This window comes from Tauraco erythrolophus, chromosome 17 (assembly GCF_009769465.1).
Source record: "Tauraco erythrolophus isolate bTauEry1 chromosome 17, bTauEry1.pri, whole genome shotgun sequence".
Lineage (NCBI taxonomy): Eukaryota > Metazoa > Chordata > Aves > Musophagiformes > Musophagidae > Tauraco > Tauraco erythrolophus.
The window spans coordinates 7,266,793-7,294,599 of NC_141481.1; the positions used below are offsets into that span (position 1 = coordinate 7,266,793).

The window sequence follows — 27,807 nt, forward strand, 5'->3', positions numbered from 1 at the left end:
TCTTCATTTTTTTTATTGTCAGTCCTCAGTTACTAATTGGAGTATTTGTGGTGTGTATATGTACCTAGTGTGCTTATAGTCATGAAATCTCTTGAGTTTTGGTGGCTTAAGATCTGAGAGTATACATGTAAGACTAAGATGTGATGGAGGCACGTGTATTTATAAGGTTTGATGTGAAAAGAATCTTATCGGTATTTGCATGCAAGGAGTTTTTAGGAGTGGGTGGGTTTCTGATGAGATGAAGAGAAGAAGCGGGTAAACATATTGAAGTCTGGTGTTTGTTCCACAGGAGACTAATTTCCTGAACTGGAAGTAATTTAATCATGTATGTATCTGGAGTAGTTAAATGAGATCATTTGCCGTATTTACTTCGTGTCTAACAAGGTCTGTTGCCGTTTGGATTTTATGTTGTGATTCAAATCCTAAAAGGAAAGGAGCTTAACCACTGGCTGTTGAAAATAATCAATATGTTTCATTATTGAGAGTTGAGCAGAGGCTGTGTTTCAAAGGTGTCTTTAAAAATCTCCTGTCAAGCTGAACCTTTGCTTGTGATCCCATTGCTACAGGCTGTTACATGTATATATGACATAAAGAAATGGCTTTGGCCATCCCAAATGACTACGTTTGTTATGTGTTGCTGTTGGGATAGAACCATTTAAGTATCTTAATAATTATTTTTGTTGTTCCATTTTACTGAGCTAGAAGGAAAAGCTGTACTATAATTAAGGAGCCATTTCCAAGAAAGTGGGTAGCATTTAAACTGTTATTATGGGATCATTGCAGAGGAGGTGAATATTTGTGGTTGATGTCTAGTGCTGTACAAGTGAGTGAGAGTAATCTCAGTCCAAAGAAGTTTCTTGGTAGGGAAAAATCAAGTTGCTGAAGAAACGCAGAGGCTTTGTGAGAACAGTTTTTCATGTTTGCTGGTTGTCAGGCAGAGATTACAGGGTAGGGGGCTGCTGCTGCTAGAATGAGTGGCAGCTGTAGCTGTGTACAGAAACACGTTTGCGTCTTCAGTAGCCAGTAATTTTATCAACATATTTGTTTTAGCATAGCCAAGGAGAGACCTAAAATTGACTTAAACACTTCAGACTCACTTAAATGATATTATACAAAAACGTAGGTTTATGATACACTGTGTTAACTGATTCTGTGTATTTATTTGCATATCCTACTGATGGAAAGTATTTGTTTTTAAGGATGTCAGTAGTATTGTACTTACTTGCATCTCTGCTTTGCAAAGCAGCCAAACGAAGGGGTACTGCTAAAATTATGATATCTGAAATCAGCACCAGGATATGCATCTCGTATATAGCTTTGTCTGTTCGTTGGCTTTTTTCACTGAAAGATAGTGATATCTTTTGAATCATAATTCATTTACATAAAGAATTTTGATCTGTTACTGGAATAATTGGAATGATACCAGGCTTGGTTTGGCAATATAGAGCAAAATCTTACCACATATTATATGATAACAGGTTTCTTTTGTTTGTCTAGCTTTCTTTTGAAAGACAGATTTTGTCCGTAGTAATTTCTTTGATTACCTTACTTACGATTTTATAAAGTAGAATTCCAATAAATTAGATGTGAGTTTTGGGGTGGTTTGTTTTTTTTTCTGAAAATGACCCCAGCTAAAAAAAAAAATGCCCTGATGTTTCATGTAAATTTACTTTTCTTAATCAGGTTTATTCAGTTTTCTGCTATGAGGTATAGCTGCAAATGCTAAAAGACTGCACATTTTGCTCTATTCCAGTACCTGATGACCTCTCCATAGAAGAAAGAGAAGAGCTTTTAAATATTCGTCGCAGGAAAAAAGAACTGATTGATGATATTGAGGTAATTGATTTATCTGTAAAGATCCTTAGAAGACTGCTTCAGTCGATTAAGTTGCCGTAAACTGCAAACCTAGATATGAATTCCAGGTAATGGTTTTGAAAGAATATAAATGACTTAAGATAAATAATACTAATAATGAATAGAATTTATGCATCATTTGTGTGCTTATAAAAATGGTAACTTCTGTGTTTATGGAGTGCAATATGTGCATATGTACACATGTAATTTTTGTAATCAAGAACTCATTAAACAGCAGATTTGCATACAGGATAGAAGTGAAGGAGAAATCTGGGTAAAGAAATACTGTGCTGAAATTGGTAATAACAATTTGGTCTTGATGCTCTGACACAACCACCCACTGGGAATTCAGATACATGTGTTTTAACAGTCAGTTATGGTAAAATCTTTAAGCTAAATATCTAAGGAAGCCATAAGATTAATTGCTTTTCTTCAAGTGACTAGCAAATATTAGAAAGTAAGACGTAATCAATCATATTAGTGTACGATAGATGATTTCAGAAAGTGTTTTAATGTAGGTTAACATGTTTTCTTTCCTTCTTTTGGCAGAGACTAAAATTTGAAATTGCTGAGGTTATGACAGAAATTGATAATCTGACTAGTGTAGAAGAAAGGTAAGTAATGCTAACATATCGATGTGATTCAGTAAGACCTTGGAAAAGATCTTCCAGGAATAGCAAATAAAAATAGCTTTAACATACTAAACAAACATCGGATCACCTTTATTCAGTCTGTTGTAAACTTGCTAAAGCCTGACTTTATCCTGTTCAGGCATGTCATTTGTTTGGATAGAGAATATCTTGAACAGAATGTAATATTTCAGCCTGTCCGATTGATAATGAGAGAGTTCTCTAAAGCTGCAATCACTTAAAAGAATTGAAAATAGTAACATTATAAAAAGTGAGTGTCTTGCTTTTGTAATAAAAAATACAGAGTAGCCAAAATAAGAAGTTCATCCAGAAGTTGTTTTTGTAAAAGAGCATCTGATAACTGCTTGTTGTTTCTTCTTTTTGTTCACGTGTAGCAAAACTACACAAAGAAATAAGCAAATAGCCATGGGAAGGAAGAAATTCAACATGGACCCTAAGAAGGTATTTCTTTTTTTCCACTTGTCAGGAATCAAGTTCCTGTTTGTAATATGATCTATGAGAAATGTAGTCGTGTTTCTTAAGAAAACATTTCTGATAATATAAGTTCACAGGCCTTCTTTGTATATCCTGAACGCACTAAGCAGAGGGTTAAATTAGAAGCAATCGTCTAGTCGTTTGCCAGTTGTGTGTGCCCTTTTCATTTAAGCAAAACTTTTTTGATAATGAAGGTTATTTATCAGCAATCAGATATGCCAGGTATTGATTGAGCTGGCTTGCAGAAAGATTATTTGTACTTGATAGAGGTGTTCTATGTTGATATGTCAAATATAATTCTAAAAATATTTTCTTGCTTGGTTCTTAGTGAGGCCATACATTTATTTTTTTTTTAATGTCCTCCTATTTTTGTTTCTTCCAAAATACTTTCAACGTTTTTTTTTTAATTTGTTCTCATATAGACTTTTGTATTTGCATATCTGAATTCTGTTTGTGAAAAAGGCATGTATGAACATTTATATGCTTGTATACATATATATGTGTACCTGTATGACTTGTACAAACACCTGCAGGTAGAAACTTGGTTACCAATTTCAAGAAGTCTACCATGCATTTAGCCAAGAAGTAAGGTTCATTTCTCTGCACTGCCTCTACTTTTCTTAAATAATTGTACGTTTTCTGGAAAATTCAAGGACCTGCACATGCTCTTATAGACTTTCCCCGATATATTTAAAAAAGCTGCTTTAACATATTTGGCCTTTAGCCTTTACCTTTCATTTTACATCTTTCTTGCTTTGTTTTTCTGCCTTCCATTCTTCGTAACTGAGATTCCATTTTGAATTTGCGAAGAGTCTTCATTAAGGTCTTTTTGAAAATTGTTTAGCATTTGTTTTTCTGTGTTTTTCTTGACATGTTTTCTTTCCCATTGTATTGAATTCCATTACATTTTGGTGGCTTTTCTGTGATGTTCCAAGTGCAGTGATGGCAGCTGTTCTTCAGGCTGTTTTCAGTTTACCAGAAACACTCAAGTACTTTGAGATATAGAACCCTTTTTAAACTACTGACCATGTCTTTTATTTTTATTTTCCATTTTGGTGACTGTCTAACTTCAGTTCTGTTGAGGGCAGAATGCCCTCACATATCCTGTCAGTTTGCCGTTGTCCTCCAGCTCTTTCATGTCTTAGAAGTTTGCAGCCAAGTCACAGAATGATGTCAGATGCTTTCATTCCAACTTTAACCATTTTTTGTTACTGTTCTTGTTGGGTGAAATTCTTTCTATAAATAGATGCTGTGGCTGCATTGCTACTGTAACATAATTTAAATGTGGTAAACAGACTTTCAGTAGTAATTTCTTAATAACAGCTATGAATCAGTGGTGGCCTGCAGTAACTAGCTGCTCTGAAGCTAAATCATCTTGTTGTTTGCAGCTGCTGCTTTAAGTTACAGGCAGCTAAAATATATGTCCTTCTGGTGTTGAGAGGATTAACTTGGGGTCATCATGAAAAAGATGTTTTTCCTTCATAAGTGGAAGGGAAGATGGCCTCCGGAGTTAGGAATGTGAAGGAACCGAGGAAGAAATGCATGCACTGATTCCCCCAAGTTTTCGTCTTTAAAAGCAAATAGCAGAGTTCTAATGTTTTCATATTAGCAGGAACACAGTGAGGTAATCTTCTTTTACCGTTTTTATTTGAAGACCTTTACATTTTTTAGTGTGTAAGCTATATGTAGAGCAATTCTTCCTGCCCCCACCCAGGAAACCCTCATTCAAAATAGCTGTGTTGAACGCAGTTACGTGATGCAACATCACGTACCTCGCTGTTTGGATTTGGTTAGCTAGCGTGGGAAGGGCTACAATAACAAAGTGTGTGAAACACTTCAGGAATCCCTGTGTAGAGGACGTAAAGTTGTGCTTCAGATTTGCAGCACTGGAAGTCAGTACTGCCTGCACTGGGCTCAGAAAATGAATTCTCTATGACAAAGGCACAGTTTAAATAACTGCAAAATTTGTAGTTAAGTTACTGTAAAAGCTATGAAATTCAAAGCAGATTTCATTGCACTGACTGAAAAAAAATCCTATGCAATATTTGTAGTGAATATTGCATATTTCTGCAACCACAAATTTTGTGTGGGAAGGTGGAGCTAGTACAGCTATCTTCCGTCTCCTGTCAGTCTACAGAAAGAAAATTTACATCAAGACAAAAGATAGTGTAGGAGTCGATGGGGGTTTGGCCGACCTATTTTACCATTTATTCCAAATGCTGGAGTTGTTGTCCCAGACAAATTCCTTTTCCTGTCTATTTGACTTCCGGCTCTCTAACATCTTAAGACTACAAAAAAAAAAAAAAAACCAACAAAAAACCAAGAAAAGAATTCTAGAAAAAGGAAAATTAGATTGATTCTTGTAGTATGTTAAAGTGTTTGCTTCTATGTGCAGAAGTTTGTTTTGCATGCTTCTGGTCAGGCCCATTATCTTTTTCAGTAACTCGTACAACTTTTTAAAAACTATTCTGGTCAGTCTGTTTATACTGAGTGTGCATAATATGGTCCAGGCGTTGAACAGGAATCTGCAACTGCTGTTTCTGATGTCTGTTAGAAGGAAGGTTCTCTGCTGGTTGACAGAGCTGAGAAAGCTGTTTGAATAACTTGGTATGGCAAAAACCATTATGTTTCATAGTCGAATGAATTTTTTGTACAGACAGTTATCAAATAAGCTTTGAAGGGATCATTTCTGAGGAGAGCTCAGCTATTTCTGCTTCAAGATGAAATGGATATATTCTTTGCAATGAAATCATGTCTGTTCTGAAATGAATTATAAAAATATTAAGTTGTCAGGGTCAGAATACCAGCCTGTCATTGAAATTAAGTTTTCAGATGATAAAATTGTTTTGAGAGAATAGCGTTCCAGACTTTTTTTAAAAGCTTCAAGCCTTATAACATTACAGTTAATATTCTTTGTTAAATTATGTCAGAAAATTGACTTTCTTTGTCAGGCAGGTAGTAATTTCATTATAAAAAACCAGAATGAACCAAGCAGAAGGTTTGAATGCTACTGCAGGGCTTCCTATGCTGTATCAAAAAATAATGGAAGTTTTCCCAGTTGTAATGACGTAAACAAGAAATATATTCCATTTGCAGAAATTGAAAAACTTCTAATGTTTCTGAAATCACAAAATATTCTAGTAGGAAAGATTTCAAAGAATTTATTACACTCTTGTCTACATATTTGGAGTCCAAGACATTAAGGTTACTTACAGCTGCCATTTCTACTTTTCACTGCCATGCCGTTAACAGTTTTATGAAATCAGCAGGAACAACAAGTCTTTGTTAGAGTGTGTGGTGGGGGAAAAAACAGTGCTGTGTCATCAGGACCTGCTGAGCGTTGGAATAACACCCCTTCCATCCTTTATGTAACCTTTACATAACTCTCAGTCTCCTTTCTTTACCACTTTGCAGAAAGTCCTCTGGGCATCCTTAGAGTGTGCCAGTGATAGGGCCAGTAATTTATGGAGGCATAGGAGTCCAGGGGCTTGACCAAGTACTCACTGAGGGACAGGGTAAGACTCTCCTCCTGGCTTTGTAGAAGCTCCATGGTAGAAGTTTGACTGGTTCATGAGTAGTCCTTTGTGAATAGTCTAGTTCAAGTCCTTTGTGACTAGTTTAGTTCCAGCACAGCCGGAAGTCACTGATAATCCCAGTGTCAGCATAAACTCTTTTAAACCAGTTTCGGTATCTTCAGCCACGACTCCCGCTGCAAGTAGTGGCTTGATGTATTGGGTTGCAGTTTGTAGATTGTAACAGATACTTTGTTTTGTGTCGTGATGGTAATTAAGTTATTCCTATGTACCTCCTCATTATATGATTTTACAGATTATGTCTCTGCAGACGTGTATGCAGTATTGTGAACAGGCTAACTCACACGTTAACTCCAAAGAGAAACATGGAATCATTATTCAAATAATATTTGATATTTCTATTTTTAAGGGATTCAAACTGCCACCTAGTACTTCTAGCCTTGAAAATCTGTTCTCATTTTAATCTTTAAACCAGTACTAAGTATTGCTCATCTAACTGAAAAATGTTTGTTTACCGTTTCATTAAAAAAAAAAAAGTCCATAGGCTAATGTAATTCTTAATCTGCTATGTATATGTCTGTGTCAGTATATTAATACCAAATGTTATGAGTGCTGTTTACATAAATACTTGTGGAGAAAAACATAACATTCCTTTTCCTCTGGAATTGCTTTTCCTAGGGAATACAGTTTCTGATAGAAAATGACCTCCTGCAGAACACTGCAGAAGACATTGCACAGTTCCTTTATAAAGGTGAAGGATTAAATAAAACAGTAATTGGAGATTACCTCGGTGAAAGGTAAAATATAAATATTGAAACTTTGTTCTTAAGTTTACAAAGCACACTTACGGGTTTTGGCAGTTACCTTCCCCTTTACAGGCTGCATGAGAGCTGCTCTACTACCCTGGGATCTATAAAAGCTACAGTGGAAAGTAAAGCTACTACAGTAGCTAGGTTTTTTTCTGTTAGGTTGTTGTTCTTTTTAAATGAGTACATCATGGAATAATATTTAATTTGTTGTAACTTACTATTTTGAGAGAATAGCCTTAAATTTGGCTATAGTGCAGAATTAAATACCATAAGCTTGGAATGTCTGAGAGTTGTTTTGCAACAATTCCGGTAACTCTTGATACTGTGCCCAGACAAGGAGTGATTTACAATCACTAATAATTGGATAGTAAAGAAATTACTTATTAAAATGGGTAGTTCCTGGGACAGTAGTTATAAGCAGATTTTAGTGTTGTCTTCTTCCCTGCACACAGACTTCCCATTAGTAAGAAGGCATCTCAAATGGCAGCCGTGCCGTATCTTTATCGATCCTAGTACAATAAACATGCAATATGCATATTTATGATACTATTGCACAACACAGTCAAAATGCAAATTACTTCCATGGCTGTGCAGCTCCAGAATTGATTTCGAAAAAGGCAGCAGAAAGAGACAGAAGTGAAGAATAGGTCGGAGTGTGTGTTATCTACATGCTTGTTCATGTTGCAGTTCAGATGCCAGTTATGGAGGTTTAAAAGTTGACTCATTTAGGATATACTCCTGTAGTGATGTGTTCTGGCAGATCCTTTTTGAGGAACTCGTAATCCGTTTACGGCATCAACGGCTTAGTTTATGCTCAGCAATTTCCTCCTGACTTTAATAGTTTTAATGCAAATTTTCGCTGCAATATGTATGTTTTGAAAATAGATGTTCACTGTGAAGTTTCTGTATGGTATATGTAGACGTTTCATCAATTTTTATACGACAGCATTACGTTTTCTCTTGAATATTTGGGCAATGAGTATTATAAAATCACTTACATATTAATGTCCGTAATTGCAAAACTGTAACAAAGCTTGTATAAAATGTATTGCTCATTCTTTTGCATCCCTGGCAGGGATGCTGCTGGGCAGTGCTGTGGTCTAGTCTGAAAACACAGGGCAACCTTTTTTAATAGTGAGCATGTGTGTAGATAAATATGCAATTGAGTTATATCTTCAGAATTTTTCAAGACTTAAATACAGACAAATATAGTGGTCATACTGAATAGCAAATTTGATCAGGAAATTTTGTATAAGCCTATCAACTGGATAATAAAATCTTAGGAGAAGTGGAAAAATTTAACATACTGCTCCTATTCTGCCACAAGGCAGACACAACCTATCCATTTTAAGGAGCAGGTGAAGTCAAAAAGAAATTTAAAATTATTTTTTGCTTTAAAAGGAGCTTTTAGTCAATGTATCCAGTCAGTCTACTTTAATTCTCTTTTGTATGTTTCCTCATTTTTGTGAAGGGCGTAATATTAATATGGTAACGGGAAAGCAAATGGCATTTCTGTCCATTTTTTTTCCTCACTTACATGAATTATTAAGGGAAGGTGGAGATGAAGAGATGACAGTCTGATTTTTCAGAAATGTGTATGGACATTGCAAGGTAGTCAGGTCTGGAATGGGAAATTGGTTCATCATACTCCTTTGAACTGCAACATTAATTGCCTAGAATCCTAATAGTTTTTATTCATGTTCCTCTGAAAACAAAGTATTAGGCCTTTAGGTCCTGGGTAAAATAACTACCCTGATGAAACAAAATGTGACAATTGCGGTGGTCTTAAGCTGCTAGTTTTGCTTTTGTGGACCCCTCAGAATCAGGCTGTTAAGTGAACTGTGCTACGCAAATGGCAGTGCATGTTACAGATGAGTTTTTGTTGAGTTACGTACTGTCCTTTATCAGGGCATTTGGAGTCTGAGGACATTCTCTTTTACTTTGCTGTGCCCTCTCAGGGGCCTGTCTTGGATTGCTTCTGCATTCTAGCTGAATATATAGCTGAAGATGAGACCAGGATAGTCAATAAAATGAAATATTTTTGTAACGTTCTGCCGTAAGGAGATATATTTTACATTATTGACTGTTATAGTGTTACAGCAATCAGGAAACTGAAAATACTGAATGATAAAATGGAACAAGATAATACCTAAAAATATACATGAAATAAGGAGCGAATTACATCCTATAAAAGATATAAGATTTGTTTATATGTGAGTAAGTCTTCACTTTTTTTTTTTTAAGTGGCTTCCTAGACCTTTCATGGTATTTGGCTTGTGTCTTTGGAGCTGTACCCCGCACGAGTATCACTATTGATCGAGTCTACATTAAAACCTAGAAGAGCAAAAATTAGAGTATAAGGCTAATGATTCTATGATTCTGTAATGTTTGTTCTGAATTACTGCAGCTTTACATAAATATAAACAAATCAATATTTGGCTTATAGTAACAAAGTACTCCTGTTGAGTGCTATCTTCCATTATACTATTATGCCATTTTATTTCACTGCACTGAAAAGCAGTCATGCAGCTGAATTGTGCGTTACTAAATTTGATGAGAATTGCTTCATTTTGCTTGATAGAGCTGATGTGTTTTTCTGTAAGCAATATGGGGACATCCTAACGAATGAATAGTTCGTTTTAAGGTCTTTGCTTGTGAGCGTTACAGGTGAGTCTGACTATGCAGTTAGTCAGTAATGCAACTGGTAATCTTGGTGAGTGCACACCTTTCTGTTTTCGGGTGGAGGCTGATAGGCAACATTCTGTCTGGGTGATGTGTTTAAAGCACACCCTGAGGATTAAACCTTTTACGCTTCTGGAATATGAACTCAGTGATGGTGTAGGCTAAATTCTATCTTCATCCAAATAGTTTTGTTTCCATTAATGGTTAAATGTCACTTTTGCATTTAAACACCCTTGTATCAAATAAAGCATAATTTGACTCATGATTTACGTCGCAATATAAAAGATAGGTGAGAGAAAGCATGTTCAAAACCTGTTCTGATTTTAGTCAACTTTCATTGTAACGATTTTTGAGAATGGAGTAAGAATATAGTACCTACTAAGTAGATCTTTTAGAAAGCTGTTCTTTTTCTTAGGTCCAGTCACTTGAAGCATTTCTGTTCCTCTTCTTTGTACATAAATTAATGTACTGCTTTAATATTTTCTGTTCTTAGAGGAAAAAACAAGATAGCTTCTTATTCTTGTGTTGTATGGCTAAAGAAATTAATCTTACACTAACCATTGTTTTAAGAGTTCATGACACAGTTTCTGCAAAAGACCGTCTTACTGGGTACATTTGTCAGGTATCATCTCCTATCAAGGCAGCTGCAGTAATAATAAATATGAAGCAAAGAAGGCTAGGCTATTTTCAGATCATTTAAATAAGCAATGCTAAAATCAGTTCAAGTGTACTGCCTCTCGCTAACCTACCAGCAAAAATGGGCAAAATGCTAGTATTAAATATTAAAATACCTTTCACACACATGCGTAAACTGTTTCTGATGACTTGATTTGATCAGTACGATCATTTATTTCCTTGTCTATTCTTGGAAGCAAATAGAGATAACTAACAAGCCTTTAAAGTTCAGAATTGTGATTGTCTATTTCCATTTTTGTCTTTCATAGAGATGAATTTAATATTAAAGTTCTTCAGGCTTTTGTTGAACTCCATGAGTTCGCTGATCTCAATCTTGTACAAGCCTTAAGGTGAGTAAATTCTTTCTTTTTTCTGACCTGAGTTTCCTTTATCAAATTGCACGTTTGTATGAGTCACTGTGTTGATTTATTCATCAGAAAGCTGGTGTACAGCTCAGCACGATTATACGTATTACTGTGCAAGTTAGCAGAGACAGCTCTGGTTTAACCCTTCCAATTGCTTGTGTGTGTGCTGCCTTCAACGGTTGAAACTTTCAATTATTTCAGACAAGTACAAACAACTAAAACATAGCTGTAACTCTTTGGTGTGCCTGCCATATGTGGACATTTGAAGATCTGTTTTATATCTTAGCACAGAGATAGGTAAAAACCAAAGAAACCCCTAACCCAAGCAAAGAAATAATTTTCTTTGCTGCCGTCTTCTTTCTCCTTTCCTCCCACCTCAAATTGTTCCTTTGGGTAGGGAGGGGGGAATCCTGCTGACCATAATCAGCGATTATCTTCAATTACAAAGGGGTAAACTTTGAATCAAGTAATTTCCTTCTACTGTCTCAGAGTTTCCCACTTGTCGTATGAAGGAAAGTGTAATATCTTAGTATACTTGTTTTCCTTGCTGAGTGAACAGTTTACTTAATTTCTCTGGGATGCCAGCATACAGTGACCTTGTCAAGTCCCTTCTTGTCTTGGTGGAAATCCATAATAGATCTATCAAATTCAGTTGATTTAGACAGTTCTGCCAGTTTCATTGCCACAAGTGACTCCCTCCTGACACCAGATGAGTTGAAATGTCCGTGTGATCTTTGTCTCTGGTGCAGTGCCTTGTGATGCGGAGTCAGAACAGCTTTGCTATGGTTGACCGATGTGGTGATAACTTGAGCTGCCTGAGGCTTGAGTTAAGGAAGTCTTTTCTCTGGCTGCTGAAGCTTGTCTGAGAGGCTTCATACTCCTATCTCTTTTACCCAGTTTAATGTTAGGTTTGACTTTATTCTTCCTTAGCAGCTGCTACTATTAAATGTTTGTATTTTGGTAGCTTACAAAATTCGTGATCTGGGTTGGAACCTTGCATGAGGTGAGTAAAAGACAGTATATATAGAGCTGACAAACTAAAGGTGGCCTGTGACACTTTAATATAATGTCCTAAAATTAAAACTGATGAAGACAGGAATAAATGGTTATTATATTGGCACCCAATGTGCAGGGAATATCGAGAACTTGTTTTGCATGGCAGAGCATGTAACTTTGCTGGTTTAGATCCTGTTTAAATTTAGATAATTCTTTTGCTAAGAAAGAAAAGAATAAGTGATTAAATTCATTGGAGCTTTTTAGCACCACAGTGTGCCAAAAGTAAATTTGTGAAGACTTCTGTCCTGTATGCATTCCAGTGTACCTATGTGTAGAAACAGTAAATTGTGAATGTAAAAAACTCTTATTTCAGTTCATGCTGCTGAACAGGAGCATGGATCTCCTGCATATGTTACAAAATTACTGAGGTGATATCATGAGTCTTTACTTTTAAGATCTGGGTGTGATTCCTATAGAGTGAACTTACACTAAACAGACAGCACCTCTCTAAGCACTGGGGTTTTTCTTGTTGTTGATGCTCTTTTTTAAATGTTTGAGGAGTTCAAGTAAAGATGTTAAGTGGTTTTGTATTCCGTGCTTCTCTCCCCTACCAGAAATATTTTATGTAATGTGTCTTTTTATATTGTAAGTGAAGTCTAGCTGAGTGTTTATTGCTTTTAGTAGCCAGAAAACCCAGGGAGGATTGAACTGATTGATTCCCTGTAGCAGTCTCATGGCAAAAATGGGATGCATACAGAAAATTGTTTACTAGTCTGGAAAAAAGAGAGAGTCTCAGAATATGAACTGCCATATTATCTTGCCTGATAGCATGCAGTGTTGCTGGCTGAATTACTGGGCTAGCCATCTGTGCATGTTGCTTTATAATAGCTCCTGACTTGTGTGTTGAGAGATTGAGAACATATTTCTAGGACATTTTATGTAGACCGTGCTGGTTTTATTTTTTGTTTCCGATTATTAGTAATATATATTTAAAGTATAAATATTGGCATGAGTCTAACAACTATTCTTCCCTTATGTAGGCAGTTTCTGTGGAGCTTCAGACTCCCAGGAGAGGCTCAAAAAATTGATCGTATGATGGAAGCTTTTGCTTCACGCTATTGCCTTTGTAACCCAGGAGTCTTCCAGTCTACAGGTTAGTCACAAGAAACAATAGGAATTCTTCAGTGTGTGTGTGTGTATGTGTATATATATATATATATATATATATGTAAAATCGGGGTTTTTTTGGATCTTATATGTTCTTCTACATCTGATGCAAGGAGACGATGGCCAGTTGGGAAGTTCAGGATAAAATAATATGTGAAATGAGAAATTTCTGCTAACTGAGAAAATGCAACTGTCTCATCCTATACTTGTTTCCATGAGGTGCAAGCTTATGGTCAGAATGCATTTCCATTTATAAAACTTCAGCATTATTATATATCTAAGCCAATTAAAGTGTAAAATACACTTTAGAAATGTCTCCAAGTATTTTGGCTAGGAATTGGAAAAGTAAGACTCTCAGGCTTAAAGGGAGAAGAGACCAATAGGTTGGATAGGACTTCACACCTGGTTATTTCTGTATCAAGTCCACCTATATATGGCTATAGTATGTTATCTAGAAAGTTATAAGGACTGTTTTCCTTCTCTTGAGCAGTCTGTTCAACAATAACTTCTCTCGGTTAGAGATGCACCTCGTTTTTCTGTTAAATTATTTGGTTTAGAATTACTCAAGTCATAAAAGCTAACAAAACTTTGTGATGCTGAATGCCCTAGAGCATTGTTGGTCTGTTTAGTTATACACACATAGCTTGCTGTTGATCACTTAGCTTGAGGAACAAATAGGCTAGGAAAAGATTAATGTAAAGCAGGTCTGCAACATCTAGAGAGGAAAATACTTATTGAAAACAAAATACTGAAGATACAAACGCATTTTTCCTCTATGCAGCAGAGAGCTTTCCATCCTGCTATTTCTTACACAGGATTTTGTAATTGAGTTCTGGGTGAATTTACTATAATCATAAACATGTCAAGGGGCATCATAAGATCTCCTTTGTCATCTTTTGATATCATTCAGTGGTACTAGCCACCTCATGTATGCCAAGAAATCGAGTCGATAACATTTTCAGTTTGTTTAAATGCAATTCAAATATTATTTTGAAGAGACTGTTCTTTCTCTTTGGAGAAAGCTTTGAAAGTACTTTGAGTAGGAGTCTGATTGACCAAGTCTGTTGCAGGATCTACCAATGTGATTTAGGCAAAATTTGTATACAGAGTACATTTTGCCCAAGAAGGCATCAGTGTTTCAAGAGAAATGTTAATTTAGGGTGATAGTAAAAATTTTTGGGTTCTCTCATACTGTTTTTCTCATATTGGCTTTTGATTTGAATTGTTACATATTTTTTCATCTTAGGTTTACTTCAACAGAAAGATGAGACTGCTTTTGTGTATAGTGTTCAGGATTTTTTGACTACCTGTTTCTTTTTCTTTATCAGTCAGAATGAGTTTTATATTAGTTTTACAGATTTCTGCCACAACACACAGAGAGATAAATAATTTTTCAAATTTTATTTTAGATACATGCTATGTGCTGTCATTTGCGATCATTATGTTAAACACCAGTCTGCACAACCACAATGTAAGAGATAAACCAACAGTAGAAAGATTTATTTCTATGAATCGTGGAATTAATGAAGGTGGAGACCTTCCAGAAGAATTGCTACGGGTAAGTTAGACTGAGTAAGACAAGGCATTGCTTTGTGGTTTTAATAGGAAACTTAGAAGTGTGTACAGCAGTTCTCAGGCAGATTTGCTGAGAAAAAGTAAGAACAACGTTTTCTAGCATGCATAACCATTTGAGTAGCTGGAAGAAGCATTTTCTGATGCTCACAGCTGCTTTAAGCTAGTTCTCCCTATATTTAGTATTTTGTTAAGGAGAGGAGATTCCAGAGAAAACACTCTGCATATCTCTCGGTAGTTTGCTGATGGCAAAATTCTTGTTGAATTGGCTTCTTTTGAAAAAAAGCAGGATTTCTGGATAAGTCAGAGAAAGCTGGAAAAAAAAGTAAAAATCATTGTTCCATTATTGCCTCTCATTTCTTTCCGTGTGTCTTGTGAAGCTTTCTCCTGTCCCTTGAGATTAAAAATGCTGATTTTTCTAAGACAGTGTGATAGTCTAAACCATTTTCTGAAAACCTCCATTCATTTGGCAAAACTTGTACTAAATGAGACTTGAAGCTGAAACCTTTGAAATACTGAACGGTGAAGTTAAAGAAAAAATGTCTTTGCTTGGAGTGCTTATAAAATCTGTAAAAGAGAGACACTTGTTTATAGATGAAGTAGTTTAAAATCAAACTTAATTGAAGTAGTAAACAACAATTGAGAAGGGATGGCCCAGAATTTTAAGGACTGTGTTTCCTATGTTTTTCATACAAATAGTCTGAGAAGCAGTAGGATGTCCTGGTTGCATTTTCTGTTAGACATTTATTAATGAGGTCTTTTTCCTCTTTTTTTTATTCTTCTAGAATTTATATGAAAGTATTAAGAATGAGCCGTTTAAAATTCCAGAGGATGATGGAAATGATCTAACGCATACATTTTTTAATCCAGATAGAGAAGGTTGGCTGCTGAAATTAGGTTAGTTATAAGGGCAGTTTTGCTGCTATATGTTTGTTGTTAGCGTGTTTGCTGCTTCTGTGTCTGCGTTCTTGTGAAGGTAATAGGTTAACTTTGTAATTTGTATTTAAAAATGTGTGAACCAAAGAGAGTAACTCCTTTACATCTGAAGGTTGTTACTTCTTATTTTATGTATCCAAATTAGCAATCTTGTTTCAAACTTCGGAGTTTTATTTCCGATACATGAGAAATAAAAACTCAGTGACAAAAAGGAAAAGCCATATGGTATTTACATGCTGTGACTGATAAATAATAACTATGTCTCCATAACTGTGTCATTTCAGAAAACTGTGTGATATTTCAGCTCAGTTTTCTGTGTACAAAAAAAAAGGATTTCTCTTCAAATAGTTATTTTTGTATGTCTTTATTTTTCCATATTATTTGTGAGTTTCTCTTGGTTTGGTTTTGGCTATGATTTTTTGATGAGTGGTTTAAATGTGCCTTCTTGTTTTCCTTATGGCCTATGACCTATCACCTTTCTGTTCTGTGACTGGCTGTCTCTGCTTATTCTGCATTAGGAGGTACGTATCTGATTGCTTTCCAGTCCCCTCCTCTTCAGTTGCTCATTCTTTTATTTTCTTCCTCCTGTGTTTTTTCTTTTCTTTTCTTTTTTTTTTTAAATCAAGTTTATTGTAGCATTTTGCTTTTCCACTCAGTGTCACTAACAGTATCATCAGTGGTACTCTGAAAGACTGGCATGTCAGTGTCTAGCTCACATGCAAGTGTCTTCTGCAAAAGAAGGAAGTGTTTACATGGAAAGCAGAAAAAAAAAGATGACTATTCAGCATACTTTTCTCATTCATTGAAGAATATAACAAGGGAAGAATAATTTCTTCTGAGAGAAAACATCTTACTCTTGTAATGAAGTTCCAGAGTGATTTTGCTACTTGTACATCAATTATATTAGATTATCGATTTATTACATTTGAACTATGCATTTATAAAAGCTATTCTTTTTCCTGCTTATTTTTCTGTGTGAATAATATATTTAGCTTACTTAACAGAATCTTAAATGAGCAACAAATTTAGAGTTGCAGAAGCCTCTGGTGATTTGCGGTCTCCTGACACTGCAAGATGCCCTTATTACAGACTCTTTTAGAGTTGATGGGATTCACTTTTTCACTTGGGTTTAGGGAATTTTTTTTCCTATGTATAGGAGACTGAAATTTTATTTTAATATTTGTTTTCAATGAAATAAACCTCTTTTATGTAAAACACCAGTACAGACTCCAACAGAGCCAGTTGTTGGCCACTTTAATGTATAACTGATTGTTGAAGTAGAAGGAACTTTGCACTTGGAGAATGATGACTAAAGTACAAAAAGGGATGTGTGCTGGGGACCGCGCATGGGGCTGAGCAAGGTGAAAGTAGAGCCTAGTTAGAGCCTCAGGTTTGCTACTGTTTTCACCTGGAAATCAGTGGTCATGCTAGTGCTGGAAGAAAAGAGATGTGAAAAGGAAACGTTTGTAATTAATTTGCGTGCTCTCCAGTGTCTTATTGTGACCTCTGCACTACAGATACTATAGAGCTCTTTGCTGTTTTGTAGTTAGAAAGACAAGGCTCTTGCTTTTTTGCCTTGTGTTGGCTCAGCTGGCACAATTTCAAAGATGACTCTGCAGCTTTTCTCCATTTTGTAGCGTGAGGCAATAGCTATCTCAACAGAAAGACTTTCAAGATGATGTAGATAAAACATACTTTCTGGAGATGAGGTTGGGTGAGAGTGCAAGCAAGAATGTGAGTGTGTGTAGAGGAGTGACAACATCCCTTGTGGAAGAAACTGTCAATAAAAGGCATAGAAGAGATCTAATGAAAAATAGAGGAACAAAGAAACTGAAGGAAAAAGGTGATTGGAAGTCAGAGCTGCCAGGTACTTCTGCACAATCCATCTCTGGCTCTGGCGCAAGGTCAATAAAACCAACTTTTCATTGTGTATGCTGCAGATGAGACACAGTGCACAGAAAACACAATAGTGAAAATGTGTGTGAAACGGAAGGGTGTTGCACGTAACACACCCATAGCATGAGGGTTATTTGAATAAAGAAATAAAACATGTCCAGAAGCCTCCAGTGAATCAGCCTGTAAATGCCTGAAGCTGTGCTTCTGTGCAAGACTGCACGGAAACACGAACTGGTACAGACAAATACATTTTGCTGCTTTAGATGCAGTGACCAGAAATAAACCTTGCAATATCTTTTTTTTTTTTTTTTCCCCCCCTTTCTTCTTTTCTTGTTTTTTTCTTTCCTCTATCTTGAGTTTGCTATTTGCTAGGAAGCTTAAAGTTTGAGAGTATGTTTGAGAGTGCTGTCTCGATCCATGTTGTTTGCATTTTTGCAGCCCTTTCTGTTGGGAAACACTTCTTGTGAAATGGATAGGATTTCCTTCAGTTCTGGAAAATGCTGATATTAAAAGTTTCAGTATTGTTGAAATGTGAAGGAGACTATTCCTGCGTGAGAGTTTAAGTGCCGATTGTGGTAATACTTAAAAATTGAAATAGAAAGTTTTCCATGAAACTGTAAGACTAAGACTTATACTTACTCTTAAATCCTGAGGATATCAAGACAGTATTTTATATTTGGTGATTCTTATAGTCAGCCCTTCCCATTTGTCTGCTTGTACCCCTCTTTTTCGTATTCCAGCTCACCGTATTAATTATCCTCTGGGCAGGAGACTGATATAATGAAACTCTCATGTATTGTGAAATTCATCTGTCCTGAAGACCACCCTAGCTCTCTAGCCTGGCGATGGGAGGGTGCAAAATGCTTTTGGAGAGTTTGCTGCTCTGAATTGTTCAGAGGTGACTTTGTGTAAGCCCGAGTGCCAAACCTGGCAGCAAGACAGCAATTCTGGTTTTATCTATCGAGACTCAGCTGGTGCCTTTATATAGATGTCTTTATCTCAGTAAACCTGAATTATCATTCAGTTCTGCATTGTTTGAAGCATGGTGTAATGAGAATGAATGCTGTAAGTGGAAAACTGAAAGCTGCTGAGTGCTAATGAATCCTTGCTTAGAGCAGCTTGAGACATTATGAGCTTTTAGATTTTTCTGCATCATCATTATTAGTGGAGTTGGTACCTTGAAGTTTTCTGCGATCCACTTTAAGGTATTTCCAAGTTGTTGTCTGTGCTTTGTCCTAATGCGCAAGTTGCAGTCGTTTTGCACAGGGAGGCATTTCCGTGCCTAAAGCAGCTTCTCTTGGCAAACAGCTTAATTTTTGTAATATTTTCTTCTAGTTAGAGGGAAACTGACATTTTTCCACCAAACTGGAGAGGAAATGATTCAAGCTAAACACATGATCGTGTAAATTTTTTCTGCCAGTCAGGCAGTTACTGAGAGCTTGGAGATTGTCCAAAATCTTCACATCCGGACCCGTCCTGCCAGTGGTGCTTATTCCAGCGCATCTGTCCTTGGGAGGATGTTGTTTCTCTCCCCTAATCCAGGCCAAGAGAATAACAGTGGTTGATCCGGAAACTGGTGCCTTCCGGTACCTGCGTGCCTGGCTGTCGTGGTAGCTGATGCTTTTCTAGGTTGAGGCAGTTGATGTTGTGGCAGAGGTACAATAATTTTTCAAAGAAACCCAGACTTTCATCCAGTCATCTGTATAACTGCACAGTTCCTGAGTCTGTTCTGCCTGGTGGTATCTAAATGAACTGAGAAGAAAAAAGGGTTCTCGATGTGTGCATCTCTCTCTTTTCCCCTCTAAAGCTGTAAATAAACGTGCTGAAGATTTGGGTAGAATTTTCTATCTTTAGATGCATTGCTGCCTTTAGTCTTCAGGCCTTTTTTAATTTTGAAATTGGTATTTCCTAAGTCGTTGCCAGTTGTTTTTCCCTTTACTATAGGTAGTTTCTTTTACATTGTTCTCTAGTTTGTACTTTGCCCAGAATTGGGACAAAAATAATCTTATGTTGGGTTACAGAGGTGAAGTGGGTTTCTGTTCCTTTTTCTGTACATTTTGCTTTGTTGTGGCTTTTTCTTGTAGTTTCCTTAGATTTCCACCTACGAGATACATGCTTCTTTATTTTTTTATTTGATATGTCTGTGTGTTTTAGTTAATCAGCTGGATCTTTGAGAAGTACATCACTTATCTTTCTCCATTTCTGTAAATGTTTATGGATTTGTACTCTGATTTTCTTGATCATCTTCTGCTAAATTAATTCCTTCCAGTTTTAATCTTTAAAAGGCTGGGAGCTAGAACAAGATATGAAGTATGGTACTAAACCCTGTGTTGTTGTTTTGTGAGCCTACAGCAATCACGGCCAAGGAAAAGAATGTTTTGTTGTCACAAGTTCTTGCCCATTAATCTTGCATGCACTGTTTATGGGCCGCAAAGCCGAATCGACCAGCTTCTTGGGTCTTAGCCCATTTTAAAGGCATATAAATGTTATATGGTGACCCCTGCAAACTTGATGAGTACAGATTAGATTGCCTTTGAAGCTTTATTAGAGTTTCTGTGCTGTTGACAGCTGCAACTAAGTAATGGGGTGACAGAGACTTCTATGTGAGAGTAGTTCCTTATCCTGCCAAAATATCCAGCCTTGCTGCTTTTTTTTCTGAAAGAGTAACTCATAGCTCGGTGGAGCAGGGACTTCAGGTCTATTACTGTGATTCACGTGAGTGCTGTAACCCAGTGAGCTACTGGCAGTTTCAGGGACAAGGGAGCAGCAAGAGGGATGTCGTCGGAGATATTTCATCTTCTTTCTGGCTTCAACATCAGTACTGTCCTGGAGCTGGGAAACGTTTCAATGCAAAAGCTTCATGAAAACTGATTAGAAAAGGATCAGTCTGGCGTTTCCAAAGAGAGGGGATGATGTCAGGAAAAATTTCAGCAAACTCAACTACTTGGCACTTCATATTGTTCTAGGAGATGAGTGTTTTAAGTCCATTGTTTCTGCCTTAAATTATAAGCAGGCCTTCTTTTAAATATATGGTTATTACCTGATTATTTTTTTATTGTGTTTTGACATGATATCACAGTTTGAGAAGTGCCTTTGTTCAGTTTAAGCTGCCTTGTTGATGGTAACCTATTTGCCTGTTTGTTTCATCTTCTCTCCTCCTGAGTTGTTTTTCTACTGGAACCGGGCAAGCCCTGACATTTGATGCTATCTGATGTTACCTGTTAGCCTGAAAACTGTGGTGATGTTTTTATGCTGTAAAAACTTTAAACGATGTTAACCTTGGAGAGCAGAATGTGACTTAAAATCATGGCAACGAACACCGGGTTATATGAAAAAATGGCATGTTGTGGCGATAGCAAGGACTGCCCTGGCAGTTGTCTTGACTCAGCTGCTGCTTATTCATTGATCTGGAAGTGAGTCAAGCTCAGGTCTGTCAGCTTTCCATTCCTAGCCCAAATGCTTCCTGATACTTGAAGTAGCTCTCAGTCAAGGAGATGGGAATTTTTCTAGTGACTTACGTGCAGTTTGAATGTATCTACAATGCTTTATTTAAGGATTTGTCACAGTGGTTGTACTAAAATGCCACCAGTTCTTCCCTCACTGTCTCCAGTTCACTCAACCATTCATTCTGTCACGGCTTCTGCATCTTGCACTATTTTGCCTCCTCTTATTTCACCGCACCTGCTTGCAGATTAAATTTTTCCTTGAGATATGTGTGCGTGTAGTGGAAACAAAAAGTTTATTGAGCACATGGAACGCTGCAGCGTGTTAGCACTGCGCTGTTGTGAAACCAAGCCAGAGGAAGGTACGACATGCAACATAGTCGCTCTGCAGAAGTAGGCTGGTATCAAGAAATTTCATGATATGCCTCGAATTGTTCTTTAGCTTAATATGATTTGGATTTCTGTATTAAACAAAACCCCAGCTATCTCAAATAGAACAAAAGATTAAAAAATTATGTTCCTGTCTTAGATTTAGTTATGTGACTTGGATTAAATTTGGAGTCTTGTGTGTATTAATGGTATTCTTTTATGCAGAGGCCTTCAATAGCAAGATCAACTATTTTGAGATGTTGGGTTAAAGAGATTAAATCACTGATGAATGGATGATGCACAGGTGGTGACATAATCCTGAAGTCAGATAACTATGGTGGAACTAAGCCTGTATATTAATAACATGTGAATGCTGTATCTACAATTGTCTTTCCTGGAAATGAGTTTTAAAAATAATGTAATTGTGGAATGCTAGAAATGTTCTGAAGTAGCCGATGGCAGAAAACCAGCTGAAAGGGCTGAGACAATAATGTGTTTCTAAAAGGAACTGTTCCCCACAGCCTGACATGAGCAGGTGTAAGAGAGAGGAGCTCTGTGGTTGCTGTTGTCTAAACTGTTATGCAGGAAAAATCGGCATTTTTGGAGCAGTAGCTATTTCTTCTGTCAGGTGTACCCAATGGTATATTGACCCATAAAGAGAACATGTTTTTAAAATACTAAATGATGAAAAGTGACTGGTACACGTGTACATTTTGGCACAGGATTTGCTCCTTATTGATGACATTTCATATTTGTTCTGCTAATAATGCTCATAAGCATCTTCTTATGCACTTGATGGTAAATCTGAGAGTAGAGATAGGTTCTTAATTGCATGCATGCTCACAAGTAGAGTGAAAGGAAGGTGATAAAATGCCCTTAATATTATTGATGGAACCGTTTCTGTGCACAAGACGGGCTGTAGAGAGGGTTGGTCCTGTTTCTGGAACCCAGTTACTGCTTCTGCTGGTGATTGGCCTCCCTTTGCCATAGCAGCACTGACTGCATTTCAGAAGGCTGTGTAGTATTAATATTTTCGATGCAATAAACAACTGCGTTGACATGGACATAGAGAGTAGATCTGACTGCTAAACTATTGCATTAATTCTCTATAAGAGAGGAGACATTTCCAACTTGAGAGGATATGGGTTTTGTGGCTGGTCAGCAACACCATAGTTAATGCTCTCTCAGGAGTTTGACCCTAGTACAAAAGTTACAGTAACATGTTCCTTTAACCTCAGCTCATCTGTGCCTGATCCATTTACAATTAAGTAATTAAGCCATGTTTTGAAAAACAAGCAAAACTAAATTACTTCCTTATCCATTGTTGAAACCTTGACAGCAACGCATGTTTCATTCAGCCGTACCTTTTGATTGTAGGGGGAAGAGTAAAAACGTGGAAACGGAGATGGTTTATTCTGACTGATAATTGCCTGTATTATTTTGAATACACAACAGTGAGTATATATTACAGTGAAGTTTTTTTGTGATCAAAATATTTAAGTTGCTAGTAATGTGATATTTTCCTAATTTTTTAGGACAAAGAGCCTAGAGGAATTATTCCGTTAGAAAATCTTAGCATAAGAGAAGTTGAAGACCCTAGAAAACCAGTAAGATTTTTTTTTTTTTTTTTTTAAATTAAGATAAATAAACCATATAGAACTTAGGTGTAGTGTTAACTGAAGATGTTTGTCAGTTTTGTTTTGGTTTTTAACTTTATTTCTTCATTTCTACCCTCCAGAACTGCTTTGAGCTCTATAACCCCAGTCATAAAGGTCAAGTAATTAAAGCATGTAAAACTGAAGCTGATGGTAGAGTGGTGGAAGGCAACCATGTAGTGTATAGAATATCTGCACCCACCCCAGAAGAAAAGGAAGAGTGGATTAAATCTATCAAGTGAGTTTCATGTCTTTCAGAAATTAAGAGTAAGCTCTTTTCACACTAAGATACTAAGAGAATTTGTATTCTAACTTGTTTGAAGAATTCGGATGTGGCAATGTCCTCTAGAATTAATGACAAGCTACGTGGGGGTGACGGATCAAGATACAAGTCTCCTGTTTCTGTCTGGTCCTAAGGAAATAGTGCTACTAACTCAAATGAGGAAAATGTGATTTTTTTTTTTTTTTTTTAAGCAAATATAAAGCTTTGTGTGAATCAGCTTTAGCCCTAATTTTATTAGATTCTTACTTCACCTAGTAATAAACTTTAGTGACATCTATCTTAAGCATGTCTACAACACACCTGTAAACTTCCACAGCTTGACTTTATCTTGTAAGGTTTATAAAGCAGACCTACACTTAAATAATGGTCAAGATGAAGGTATGAAGTCTGAAAAAACCACAGCCGAGTAACACTTTTTTTCTAAAGAAATATTTGGGATGCTTACAGGTCAACTATCCATTATCTAATTAAGAGTGGAGCCTCCACAGGGAAGAGAGAAAAAAATAGTTTTAATTTTCAAACCCAGATATTTGTTAACCAAACTGATGATTTCTTTTTTCTCTTCTAGAGCAAGTATCAGCAGGGATCCGTTTTATGATATGCTGGCAACAAGGAAACGAAGAATTGCAAATAAGAAATAGAACGTGATCAGCAACTCGTATACCTGCCTCAATCTATAAATGAGCATACAGTTGAGTGATAATGTAAAAATTGGACAGACTAAATGAAGACAGTAACTGTAAATTTTATATATATATATATATACACTTTACTATGACATAAAACCTTGGCAAGACCTTTCAGGGTAAATAGTTATTGGCATATGATTTGAAGTAAGCTTCAAATCCCAGAGGATGATTTTATTGGAACTTAATTCAACTGAAAACATGGAAGCCTTGTTTTCACTTACATTAGCTACAACTCCAGTTTACTCGGGTTGGGAGGGAAGGATTTTGAGGCTAATAATAGTGTCCTATATCTGTTATTTGAGTGCGTTTCCCATAAAAGGAGGCATGATGATAAGACTTTCATCTCTAACTGAAATGCAGCACCAAAAGTGGAATACAGTGTGATCTAGCACTTAATTTTTCTGTAAGCAGAAAACCCGCAATCTCAATATCATTTCCAAGTCTTGTGTGTTTCACAGTAAATGAACAGCTGAGTGCAGTTTTCATTTAGGATTCACTCTCCTATCTTTATGGAAATAGCTTTTCTTCTTCAGAAATGCAACTCAGTGGTAGACTGGCAGCTACGTACTTAAACTAGTTGTGCCAAAGGGTTTGGTTGATATGCACTGAAATATATGCAGGTCCCAACAGCAAAGGTTTGAGTCTGTAGACATGACACTAAGTACAGATGTGGTCTGATGTTTGCCAGTTGGCTAAAACTCATTCCTGTCTGCTTATACACTCACAATAAGCAGTAAGATTTAATGATTGGTTTAATCCGCTTTTTATATAGTAACAGCCTTTTTATGTTTTAGGTATGTTGTAGTTTAATTAACACTAAGTTAGCACTAATGGACTAAGATGACAGGGCTTGCACGAGTTTAGGCTTTGCATGTGAAAACACCCCCAAATAATTTCACATGCATTTAGTGTTTTTAAAAGGAAAAAAACAGGAAGGTGAAATCTTTCTGTAAGACACAGCCCCAGGTAGTTAAGCAAGCAGGAGTCATTCCTTTGCTTGGTAACAAACTTTGGACACACAGAAAAGTTCAGTATTTTTGTTGCATTCTTAAAGGCGATTTTTCAGATCTGTGCTTCAGCAGTTGCAGTTGAAAAAAGGCATTATTTTTACTTAAAAAATAAAATCTTACACATGGATTACTTAGTGCAACTAAACTCCCCCACAAGCACGTCTCTCTTTTTTTTTTTTAATTTGTGGAAGGTCTTCCTGTGGTCCTACTGATATTCTTTTAGTCACATGTAAACTACTATGCCAGGTTTTACTGCAATGCTTTTATATTGATAACACACATACCATTCTTAAGGTTAAAACCCCAAATTCCATAATGGGGCAAAAACTGTTTTTTTGGACCCTACTGCTTCTGTTAGTACTACTCAGTTTTTCACAGACTTCTTGAACATGAGCCGTGCCTACTGTGCCAATGAATGCTTTGGACACCCAATATTTTGTCAAAGCAATGTTGCTTGTTGGAGTTGCAGAAGCCTCTCTGGTTACATTATAGGGAAATGTGCTGCACTGGCAAAAACACAGACTTATTAAGTTGATCTGTTTCAAATCTCCTTTTAACTGTAAGGGAGAATCTGTTTCATTGTTCCTGTCTTACTAATTTGCCTTGTTTTGCATGGGGTGTCAGCCTGTGAATGTTTTGCTTTATTGCATGTTTGCAAAAAAGGCCGAGAGGAAAAGAACAAAGTAAACTTTTCTACACCTTAGATTTTTCCCAGAGTGTGTGGAATTGCAGTCTGCTTGGATGCATGTTCAAATCTGAGTACTTTCAAGGGTGTAAAACTCAACCAAAGGAGGTAGAACCCTTGAATAAGCATCATTGTGGGGACATCTTTGCTCAACGGAACACACTTAAACTCTACAGAAACGAATTAAGTTGTATGTCCTATAATTTGCAAAGCAGCGTGACTGCAGAGCTGCTAACATCATTTTGTTTTTTGAGTTTTCTGTTCCGCAGATTCAAGTTTTGTTTTCAAGCAATGCATACATCAGTTTTAGCTTTGGACAAGTTAGATTTGTAATGCAAATAGTGATAAGCCAGAATCAGTGGTACTAATGAGTGTCAAGGTGAAAAGCAGCAAATTAAGTATTTCTGGAGAAATGTGAGATTACAAAAGCATTAATAAGCCATGAAGCACTTTTGTATCAATTCTTATCTTCTGAAATATCACCTTCAAGGAAAATGTATTTATTTAACCAGGTGAGGATGTCTGCCTATAAGCATGAAGGAAATGCCTTGAGAGTTTATTTGCTGTATTTAGTCTGAAGTTCTTATATCTGGCAGAAATAATTATTTACATGTAACTGAGGTTATTATAGCAGGAAATAGATTATTTCTTAGCATTAAAATGCGACATCCTAAACAGCTATTTGTGGTGCTCAATATATCTATTTAATTTACCAAAGCTAATGGAATAGCATTCTTGTGTGTGATAATATTTGATTTCAAATGTTCTTTGTAACAGTATTAACAGGGAGTGAAACTGGCTCAAAATTTCCACTGGCCATGAGGCCAGTAAAACAAAGTGGCTTGTGAAAATTTTGGCCAAATCAGGTACTATCCATGAGGGTGAAAAAAAAAATCTCTCAACCTTTCCCTTTTTTATTGGGCTTCAAGTCCAGGGGTAGCTACTGAAAGTAGCTGCCCAGTGGCCTAAAGCAGTATTTGTTACAGTTTGGCCATGCTGAGGAAAGTCCTCTGGGGACAACAGACTTCTCCCTTCCTGTTGCACTGAAACTTGCGTAATTCTTCAGCTCTTTGTTTTTAACATTGCCCTTTGCAGCTACAAGGGCTGGCAAGAGCCACTACTGCTTCTGCGATGTGCTTGGCTTCGCTCACCATCTGAACCATTTGGCCACTAACATCAGCTGCGTGGCCAGTGCAATCTAGGGAGAGAACTGTATATAATACTTAAGCTCAGCTGGACTGACTTAAATTTTACAATATCCTGACAAAATAAGCTCTATGTCACTTAACATTTTGAACCGTTTTAAACTGGTACAAAACTGAACCTTTGTAAACTGAGCAGCATTTATAATGCTTCATATATAAGAACAATGCATATTTTTAAGATTTATTACATATCTATGTAGATATGCTTGCTGGAAAAGCTAGGTCTGTTGTAGACCAAATGCTACAAATTAAGACTTGTGGCTTACCAGTTTCATTTCTATATTTTCTTGGAAAATGTTTCTAGCTAGAGTTTAAATATAAAATGTAAATACTGTACAGATATGTACTGATATAAGTATTACTTGGTGTACACAAGTGACTTGCATGGCACATACTCTGTATCAATCATTGTTAAAAATGTGATATTCTATGTAAATCCACTGCAATATTAATGTTTTCATTTATCATTAAGACCTGTTGCTTAAATCTGGAGATTTTCTCAAAAATAAAGTGTGAAACTATGTTACTGTATAGCTCATTTACCAAGAATACATGGGAGACAATTGTTGATTTTTTTTTTTATTTTTTTTAAGAGATTAAGTTTCAATTTTACAGCATGTGTTATAATTGCTCTTGTAAGTAAAGGCCTCTTTTCCCTGTCTTTAGGCACACTAATTTAAATTATCAGGTTTAATTTTTCAGAGAGAAAAACCTTCAACTGCAAAATAGATTGTTTCAGTGAAGCTACAACTATGAGCATTATTCCATTAAGAGCTGGTTTCCCTTGAGAGCAACCCTAAATCAAGGAGGTATTTTGCCAGTTCCACTCCATGAGTTTCAGTCTAATGGAGGGGGGGGG

The 27,807-nt window shown here is 36.5% G+C and overlaps 1 protein-coding gene across 2 annotated transcripts; it reads left to right on the forward strand.

Annotated features, from left to right (window-relative positions):
• Positions 1 to 1,719: 1,719 nt before the first annotated feature.
• Positions 1,720 to 24,000, forward strand: CYTH3 (cytohesin 3). 2 transcript variants are annotated; one of them, XM_009980477.1, is made up of 13 exons: positions 1,720 to 1,836; positions 2,404 to 2,468; positions 2,879 to 2,945; positions 7,190 to 7,308; positions 10,947 to 11,027; positions 13,079 to 13,191; positions 14,615 to 14,763; positions 15,563 to 15,674; positions 16,232 to 16,234; positions 22,799 to 22,875; positions 22,957 to 23,028; positions 23,160 to 23,314; positions 23,928 to 24,000. In XM_009980477.1, exons 1-13 carry the CDS (start codon positions 1,720 to 1,722, stop codon positions 23,998 to 24,000), a joined length of 1,203 nt encoding a protein of 400 aa, XP_009978779.1. The 2 variants fall into 2 exon arrangements, with proteins under 2 accessions (XP_009978779.1, XP_009978780.1); XM_009980478.1 differs by lacking the exon at positions 16,232 to 16,234.
• Positions 24,001 to 27,807: the final 3,807 nt, after the last annotated feature.